At 40.6% G+C, this 10590-nt stretch overlaps 1 protein-coding gene across 4 annotated transcripts in view; it reads right to left on the bottom strand.

Moving 5' to 3' along the window:
- LOC121554623 (5-hydroxytryptamine receptor 2C) overlaps positions 1 to 10590 on the bottom strand; it is a 199392-nt gene that overhangs the window by 10051 nt on the left and 178751 nt on the right. For all 4 annotated transcript variants that reach the window (XM_041868274.2, XM_041868276.2, XM_041868275.2 and 1 more), the window contains one exon: positions 8 to 208. In XM_041868274.2, coding sequence (XP_041724208.1) covers positions 8 to 208 — 201 coding nt within the window. The remainder of the gene's footprint in view (positions 1 to 7; positions 209 to 10590) is intronic.

Consider the following 10590-nt stretch of genomic DNA (forward strand, 5'->3'; position numbering starts at 1 on the left):
TACATACCTATAGATATGGTCCATACAGCTGCTATCTTCATCATGGCCTTGGTTCTAGAGTTGAAGCGGCTGTGTTCAATGGGATTCCTTATGGCCACATATCGATCCAGAGATATAGCACACAGATGCATAATAGACGCTGTAGAGAAGAGGACGTCCAGATAGATCCAGATAGGACACAGAGCACTGGGCAGGGGCCACGCATAATCTGGATGGAGAGAGAGGGAAGAGGGGGGGAGGGAGAGGGGTGAGCGAGAGAGGGAGAGGGGGAGAGAGAAAGGGAGAGGAGGGAGCGAGAGAGAGCGAGCGAGCGAGCGAGAGGGGGAGAGAGAGAGAGAGAGGGGAGAGAGAAAGAGGGAGAGGGGGTAGAGAGAGAGGGAGAGGGGGGAGAGAAATAGAGAGCGGGGAGAGAGAGAGCGAGAGAGAGTGAGAAGGGGGGAGAGAGAGAGGTTGAGGGGGAGGTTAGATATATACATGTATATCAAGATAGGACACAGAGCACTAGGCAGAAGAGGTGAAAGCAAGAGAGAGCGGGATGGAGGAAGGGAGAGCTGAGCCACAAAGATACCATTAATATGGCTTCAAGGGACTTTCCCATTTTCTCCTCCTACGCTCCCCCTCTCTTCCTCTCCTCCCTTCATCACTCCTTCTTTCACTCCTGTTTTCAGAGATCAAGCATTCCGCTCAATTCTGTCTTCACAGCTGAAGGTGAATCAAGGAGAGCTTGATGGTGTGACCCTTGTCAATGGTCTCAATTTACTGTTGAGAGACAGGATATTGGAATACACAAGGTGCAATTCTGAAATTTGGTAGCACATCAGCAGTGTTCCTTTTTTTTATATCAGTCACTGACAGTCTATCAACTAGCCATGTCAGCTAACATTTGATAGATTGCTTGGTAAATTAGTCTAGCATATAAACCTTGTAGTAATCATGGCCGAATCACTGACCGGGCATGCAAAGGGTGCCCAGGGGACCTGACCTTCAGGGGGCCTCCATACATTTTGTTAGTCACTCTCACTCAGATATCAACCAAATCTCACTTAGGGCAACGACAACGCTAGAGGCCAATGTGTGTGTGTGCACGTGTGTGTGTGTGTGTGTGTGTGTGTGTGTGTGTGAGGTTTGAGTGGGATTATGGGGATAAAAGGTGATGATCTTCTAATCTCTGGATTATAATGCACAGCTGTTGTTTGGGATAAACCACACAGAGAGGGAGAGGGAACGAGAGAGAGAGAGAGAGAGAGAGAGAGAGAGAGAGAGAGAGAGAGAGAGAGAGAGAGAGAGAGAGAGAGAGAGAGAGAGAGAGAGAGAGAGAGAGAGAGAGAGAGAGAGAGAGAGAGAGAGAGAGAGAGAGAGAGAGAGAGAGAGAGAGAGAGAGAAAGGAGAGAGAGAGAGAGAGAGAGAGAGAGAGAGAGAGAGAGAGAGAGAGAGAGAGAGAGAGAGTGTAACATGGACACAGTGTGCTAGAGATGACAAGGGACAGATTATGGAATGAGAACACAAATAGAAATGTGCCCGAGTTATCAAATAAGCACTTGTATAACGGGATTTCCCTGTTGAAAAACATTTAAATAAATACGACATACAATATTTATTTAATTGCGTTTAAAAGGTTAATGCATGAAGAAACATCTTACTCATTTACTTATTCACCTGCAATTCTCTCTCTCTCTCTCTCTCTCTCTCCCTCTCTCTCTCTCTCTTCTCTCTCTCTCTCTCTCTCCTCTCTCTCTCTCTCTCTCTCTCTCTCTCTCTCTCTCTCTCTCTCTCTCTCTCATTCTCTATTCATCCCACTCACTTATTTATTTCTCTAAAATATACATTTCCCCTCCATATTATGCCAGGGCAAATTTGACCAATCACTGCATGATTACTGCATAAAGCTGACCAATCACCGCACCGTCACCATATAACATGGTTCAATCAAGCCACACGTCAACAAACATTTTCCCTTGTCAGCCCATTTTCGTGACAAATAGGACAACATCATTGCACATTGCAAAATGTCAGACTGACTGCTGCTTACCAAGTATTTTTGACAGCAAATGACACAGAAAATCACCTAGCAACTCAGAGAAATCCTGGAGGGACTGTGACATACAGGTAACTACCAAAATAAAGGAAACCCCAACATAAAGCGTCTTAATAGGGCGTTGGGGCCAACACGAGCCGGAACAGCTTCAGTGCATCTTGGCATAGATTCTACAAGTGTCTGGAACTCTATTGGAGAGATGCGACACCATTCTTCCATGAGAAATTCCATCATTTGGTGTTCAATTGGGTTGAGATTTGGTGTCTGAGACACACACACACACACCCACACACACACACACACACACACACACACACTAACACTCATTTCCCTCCAGATAATAGATTGTCAGAGTCTGTCGGAGACAATAGCAGGGTTTACAGGGGAACTGATAGTGTTTAACCAAGCATTGTATTGGTGAATTATATTAATCATACACTGACTGCATCCATCTATTCTGCCAATAATACCGGACTATACGTAACGAAATGTTTAAACCTCTTATAAACTGTAAATTTGATATTTTGGAGTGATGTTATGATTGTCTCTTTGTTTCATACCTGCAAAGTAGGTAAAACAGTGTCCGTTCCACTTTAACATGGGATATGTCTCCCTTGTGTTTTTATGTCTGTAATATACAGAGTTCCAGAGCTGTGTGGTGTAAATGTAATGTTTTATTATTATCAAGCGCCTCAACTGACATATCTGACACACTGGGAGATGTCCAGCATTGTGTGTGGGTGTGTCCAATGTGGGGTTTAGAGGCAGGGATAGTCTGGTGATAGTGTTGATTGAGTTGGCCTCCAAGGTCACACTGTTTGTGTGTGTGGATGTGTGTGATTGAGTTCCTTAGTGTGTGTGCGTGTGTGTGTGTGTGTGTGTAAAAGCATCTTTCCATTTTTCCTTAAAGTGCAACTGAACGTAATAAGCAATTTATCCTTTTGAAAACGGCCTGTGTGGCATCGATAGAAGTCAGAAACATTTATTCTAATATCTATTGTTTACAGAAAACTCATTCAACAATTGAATGAAGTTGTGTGGATAAAGGACTAGGGGTGAAATATACTTCTCCCATGGGCAAAGAAACTCAAAAGGGCTGATGATATTAATTAACAATCATTTTGATCCGAATTTGCAAATTGTTCAAACAAAAGCTTTGCTTTATCTTGGCCAGGTCGCAGTTGTAAATGAGAACTTGTTCTCAACTGGCTTACCTGGTTAAATAAAGGTGAAATAAAATAAATAAATACAAATATTTTTAATATGTTATTGGACCATAAACAGATTTGGGTCATTAATCTATACGGTCCAAATAACGAAGATCCACGCTTCTTTGAAAATATATATGATAATTTATTTGCCTACAAGCAATACAAGACTCTACTATTATGGTGGGACTTTATAATACGATTTTAAGTACCTCAATGGACCGTAAAGGAAATGACACTACAAACTATCACCCTCAAGCACTTAAGGAGTTCACGAATATCATGGATACATTAGAACTAGTGGATTAATGGAGGCTGAAAAACCCTGACCTAGTGAGATATACATGGAGGAGGCTTAATCAAGCTAGTCGTCTTGTCTACTTTCTTATGTCATTCTCACTGGCACCAAAAGTTATTGGATGACAAAAAAAATTAAAACTAGGACAGAATAATTTATAACTGACTTTTTCCAACATAATATAGGTACAGCAGATCCCCTTATTGTATGGGACACTTTTAAATGTGCCTTTAGAGGCCATGCAATTCAATACTCATCTTAAAAAAAAAAAAGCAATTTAAGTTTTAAAAAATCATATTAAAAAAGGAAAAAGAGGGACTAACAGTACAGATACAGTGGGGAGAACAAGTATTTGATACACTGCCGATTTTGCAGGTTTTCCTACTTACAAAGCATGTAGAGGTCTGTCATTTTTATCATAGGTACACTTCAACTGTGAGAGACGGAATCCAGAAAATCACATTGTATGATTTTTAAGTAATTAATTTGCATTTTATTGCATGACATAAGTATTTGATCACCTACCAACCAGTAAGAATTCCGGCTCTCACAGACCTGTTCGTTTTCTTTAAGAAGCCCTCCTGTTCTCCACTCATTACCTGTATTAATTGCACCTGTTTGAACTCGTTACCTGTATAAAAGACCCTGTCCACACACTCAATCAAACAGACTCCAACCTCTCCACAATGGCCAAGACCAGAGAGCTGTGTAAGGACATCAGGGATAAAATTGTAGACCTGCACAAGGCTGGGATGGGCTACAGGACAATAGGCAAGCAGCTTGGTGAGAAGGCAACAACTGTTGGCGCAATTATTAGAAAATGGAAGAAGTTCAAGATGACGGTCAATCACCCTCGGTCTGGGGCTCCATGCAAGATCTCACCTCGTGGGGCATCAATGATCATGAGGAAGGTGAGGGATCAGCCCAGAACTACACGGCAGGACCTGGTCAATGACCTGAAGAGAGCTGGGATCACAGTCTCAAAGAAAACCATTAGTAACACACTACGCCGTCATGGATTAAAATCCTGCAGCGCACGCAAGGTCCCCCTGCTCAAGCCAGCGCATGTCCAGGCCCATCTGAAGTTTGCCAATGACCATCTGGATGATCCAGAGGAGGAATGGGAGACGGTCACGTGGTCTGATGAGACAAAAATAGAGCTTTTTGGTCTAAACTCCACTCGCCGTGTTTGGAGGAAGAAGAAGGATGAGTACAACCCCAAGAACCCCATCCCAACCGTGAAGCATGGAGGTGGAAACATCATTCTTTGGGGATGCTTTTCTGCAAAGGGACAGGACGACTGCACCGTATTAAGGGGAGGATGGATGGGGCCATGTATCGCGAGATCTTGGCCAACAACCTCCTTGCCTCAGTAAGAGCATTGAAGATGGGTCGTGGCTGGGTCTTCCAGCATGACAACGACCCGAAACACACAGCCAGGGCAACTAAGAAGTGGCTCCGTAAGAAGCATCTCAAGGTCCTGGCGTGGCCTAGCCAGTCTCCAGACCTGAACCCAATAGAAAATCTTTGGAGGGAGCTGAAAGTCCGTATTGCCCAGCGACAGCCCCGAAACCTGAAGGATCTGGAGAAGGTCTGTATGGAGGAGTGGGCCAAAATCCCTGCTGCAGTGTGTGCAAACCTGGTCAAGACCTACAGCAAACGTATGATCTCTGTAATTGCAAACAAAGGTTTCTGTACCAAATATTAAGTTCTGCTTTTCTGATGTATCAAATACTTATGTCATGCAATAAAATGCAAATTAATTACTTAAAAATCATACAATGTGATTTTCTGGATTTTTGTTATAGATTCCGTCTCTCACAGTTGAAGTGTACCTATGATAAAAATTACAGACCACTACATGCTTTGTAAATAGGAAAACCTGAAATATCGGCAGTGTATCAAATACTTGTTCTCCCCACTGTAGATAGCAATAAAAACAGTACCATCGAGGCGCAGAATATGTTAAAGGAAAAAAAACACAAAGAAATGGAGGAACTTATTCAAGAAAGATCAAGTGTAATATATTATAAAAAATAAAGCGATCTTGATGGAATATGATGAAAAATGCACCAAATTCTTCCTATTGATAATGTAAAATTAACAGCTGTACAGAAAGACTCGTGTGAAGACCAAATTACAGAGGAGGAACTTGTTGATGCAATTGAAGCCAGGGCTGGATGGCATACCAGTTGAGGTATACCAAAAAAAAATGTATGTACTCAGAGGACCGTTATTAGCATGTTTTAACCACTCCTATAAAAATGACAGATTATCAGATACTCAACAAGAATGTGAAACAGGACCCAAGTGGTAAATATACAGATCCAGTCCAATTTCATTTTAATCCACCAGAAAAGACAGAACAAAGATTACAACAAATATTATGGTTAAACACAAATACACTAATTGATAAAAAAAACTATATTTTTTTTGGGGGGGGAAATACGGTTTAATCTTTGTAAACTATATCATAAATAGGACTGGTGGAGTTATGTCACAAATGCAGCTAGCAAAAATATATGCAAATGTCTGCTCTACTCAAAAGAGGCAAGTGGAAGGGGGAGAAAGTAAGGAACTTGTCTGTCAGCATTAAAAACAAAAATTGGCTAAAGAAAATAGTGATAAATAAAAGAGTAAACCAGATTCATTTAAGGACAAAACAATTGACAGCTAAATAGATTGCAAAGTAGTTGGGAATATATTTTTGATGTACCGATTCCATGGCACATGGTTTATGAATTGATACACAAAACGACGCTGGATTCAAAACCTTTTCAATTTAAATTATTATACAAAATTTTAAAATTTTTTTAAAAAAAAGATTTAAAAAGTCATTGTCAATCGATCAATAATATAATAATACTATGAGAATAGAAAGGTTTAGGGGAGGGATGGTAGGGTTAGGGGAAAATATATTATAATAAAGGAAAATATATTAAATATATAGATATATTAACCCAAAATATATATGGGTGATTGGAAATGATGCAGACATTTACATTGATGTAAGCCACAATCTATCAGCAATATTAAAGCTGATCTAGCCCCCCCCCCCAGAATGTGTTAATAGGATAATTTAGTCAGTCTAGTCCAAAACAGAGATTTACCAGATGGATAGGGGAAAAAATATTTGGTGGTGCATGGTGGTGGTCACTGTAGCTCAGCTGGTAGAGCACGGTGCTTGTAACGCCAAGGTAGTGGGTTTGATCCCCGGGACCACCCACCCACAAAAAAAAAAAATGTATGCATGCATGACTGTTTGGATAAAAGCGTCTGCTAAATTATATTATATGTTTTTCATCGGCAGGGACTGGGAAACTGGTCAGAATTGAAGGAATGATGGATGGTGCTAAATACAGGGAAATTCTTGAGGGAAACCTGTTTCAGTCTTCCAGAGATTTGAGACTGGGACGGAGGTTCACCTTCCAGCAGGACAATGACCCTAAGCATACTGCTAAAGCAACACTCGAGTGGTTTAAGGGGAAACATTTAAACGTCTTGGAATGGCCTAGTCAACGCCCAGACCTCAATCCAATTGAGAATCTGTGGTATGACTTAAAGATTGCTGTACACCAGTGGAACCCATCCAACTTGAAGGAGCTGGAGCAGTTTTGCCTTGAAGAATGGGCAAAAATCCCAGTGGCTAGATGTGCCAAGCTTATAGAGACATACCCCTAGGCCGTCATTGTAAATAAGAATTTGTTCTTAACTGACTTGCCTAGTTAAATAAAGGTTAAATAAAAAATAAAATTAAAATACCCCAAGAGACTTGCAGCTGTAATTGCTGCAAAAGGTGGCTCTACAAAGTATTGACTTTGGGGAGGGTGAATAGTTGTGGTCAGTTTTTTTGTCTTATTTCTTGTTTGTTTCACAATATAAAATATTTTGCATCTTCAAAGTGGTAGGCATGTTGTGTAAATCAAATGATACAAACCCCCCCCCCCAAAATCCATTTTAATTCCAGGTTGTAAGGCAACAAAATAGGAAAAATGCCAAGGGGGGTGAATACTTTCGCAAGCCACTATATTTAAATCCTGCCCACATGCCCACAGCTGGCAGCACCCAAATTATCATCAATTCTGAGCACGCTGCACTGAACCCATCATAATGCCCATGGTCAATTTGGTTTGACATTCGATATCCCTATGGGGCTAGTTAGGGACCATAAGTAAATTACACAATATACATGGGACAATATTTTAAAATGGAAATAACTTAAAAACCTCAAACCAACTACACTAAGTATACCAAACATTAGGAACAAATTCCTAATATTGAGTTGTTAACTACTGACTTTCAGCATGCATATAGGGAAGGGCACTCAACTTGTATTGCACTGACTCAGATGACTGATGATTGGCTAAAATAAATGGATAATAAGGTGATAGTCGGAGCTCGATTGTTAGATTTCAGTGCAGCCTTTGATGTAATTGATCATTATTTGTTATTGAAAAAACTCACTTGTTATGGCTTTACATCACCTGCCATCACATGGTTGGATAGTTATTTATCCAATAGATATGTACAGTGTGGTGTCCCTCTGGGCAGTTGCCTTGGGCCATTACTCTTCTCTATTTTTACAAATGATTTGCCACTGATCTGACAAGATGCTAAAATGACTATGTATGCTGATGATTGCACACTCTACACATCAGCACCTATAGCCAGTTAGCTCACTGAGACTCTTAGCAAGGAGTTACAGTCAGTGTCAGAATGGGTAATTAGCAATACACTGGTCTTTAATACATCTAAAAACCAAAAGCATTGTATTTGGTTCAAAGCATTCTCACAGACCTAAACCTCAACTGGAGTTGTGTATAAAGGGTGTGACCATTGAACAAGTTGAACAAGCTGAACTCCTAGGAGTAACATTGGATGGTCAGTTTTCATGGCCAAGTCATATTGACAAAGTTGATTTGAAGATGGGGAGAGGTATGTCTGTTATAAAAAATATGTTCTGTGTTTTTTGACACAAAGATCAACTGCACTAGTTGTTCAGGATCTTTTCCCATCTTGATTATGTTAGGTATTTTTTTCAGTAGGCCATACAGAGCCATGGTACCGAGTGGTACACAAGGTCAGACCATAGGTTAAACATAGTTCATTATAAAGCCAAGCAGTACGACTAAGTGAATACAGAGCCATGGTACCGAGTGATACACAAGGAGGGAGTCTGAGCCAGAGTCAGGAGATGGCTCTTGATTGATTATACTGTTATGCATGAGGCAATGCATTAGGAATGTCTTAAATGTATATGGTTGAGAATGGGTTATGGACCTGCCATGTTTAAACCATATTTAAGTATCGATTGATATGTTTTAGAATAAACAGAGCAGAGCCAGGAGATGGCTCTGTTATTTTTTTTACATGAGAAAGCCTGGTTCTGCCACTATTGTTTCCAAACTAAATAAATAGAAGGAGGAGACTGAATAGGGTCAGATTTCGCCACTATCATAAATAAAGAGAGTGGGCGGAGCGGTCAAAAGATGAAGGCTTGGAAACAATAGTGGAGAAACTGAACTGGGAGGGTTTAAGCTAAAGAGTATGTAAAACGAGCAGGAATGGAATTGTATATAAACTGAGGGCCAAGTGTTGGGAAGGCAGTTGCTCTGCAGATCAGCTCGGCTTTTGTTGCTCTATGTAATAAAGTCTATCTTGATTCTACAAAAACTCTGGAAGAACTTAGATTTTTAATAAGTATAGTGATAATTTTCTATGACAATTACTGTCTGGTAATATGGTCAGGTGCAGCAAAGAAAGACCTAGCAAAGCTGCAGCTGGCTCAAAACAAAGCAGCATGCCTTGCCCTTAACTGCACACACAGAACTTACATCTACAACACGCATGATATTCTTTCATGTTTGAGAGTTGAGGAGAAATTGACTACTTCTCTTCTAGTCTTTTTAATAAACATTTGTGTGTTGAAAATGCCTAACCACTTGTATAATTAATTTGCATACACTTCAAACAGACATACACACCCCACCAGACACGCCCCTATGGGTTTCTTCACTGTACCCAAAACAAAAACAGATTTAATGCATCGCTTAATTATGTATAGAGCCATGTCATCGTGGAATGCTCTGCCACCAGAGGCAAAAAACTAGTTTAGCTTTAAAACAGATTTTTTTTAAACATATTATATCACAGCGCCTCTCCTCTTTCTAAAGATCTAATTTAACTGTACTGTTTATAAGAATATGAATATGTATATAAGAATGTTGGTGTATTTTCTATATAGAACTGTTCTTTTTTATTTGTTGAATTTAATATAATATCTTATGTTGTTCTAGTCTACAACTGTTCTGTACTTTGTCATGTATTTGTACGTTTTATGTGGACCCCAGGAAGAGTAGCTGCTGCATGTGCTAATGTGAATCCTAATAAATGAAACTACACCTTGTGTGTGTGTGTGTTGTGTACAACCACCTGTCACACACACACACACACACACACACACACACACACACACACACACACACACACCCTGTGAACTCTCTTTGTCCCTCCATTTGTTCAGACAGAAACATAATTTCCTAATTAAAGTCATTATTTAACCAAGGCTTTGGCTGAGTGGCTGAGCAGAGAGCGAAAGACGCACACACACACGCACACACACACACACACGCACACACACGCACACACACGCACAGGCCATTATAGTAATCAGCCATGTAAGACCATTTAATATGAATGATGGGATAACACACATCTGCCTGGGTCATTGCAGGACAAGGTGTGTGTGTGTGTGAGTGTGTGTGTGAGTGTGCGTGTGCGTGTGTGTGTTAGGGGTTTCTGCAGGAAATGGTACAGGGGTTTACGTCAATATGCTATAAAGCCCTTATAGCTAACTTGTGGTTCAATTAAAGTGGTACCAGGTGGATTACAATGCTGTGTGTGTCTGTGTTTCTGTGTGTGTGTGTGTGTGTGTTTCTGTGTGTGTGTGTGTGTGTGTGTGTGTGTGTGTGTGTGTGTGTGTGTGTGTGTGTGTGTGTGTGTGTGTGTGTGTGTGTGTGTGTGTGAATCAATGCAGGTAAATGCCAGCA

This window comes from Coregonus clupeaformis, chromosome 27, assembly GCF_020615455.1.
Source record: "Coregonus clupeaformis isolate EN_2021a chromosome 27, ASM2061545v1, whole genome shotgun sequence".
NCBI classification, from domain to species: domain Eukaryota; kingdom Metazoa; phylum Chordata; class Actinopteri; order Salmoniformes; family Salmonidae; genus Coregonus; species Coregonus clupeaformis.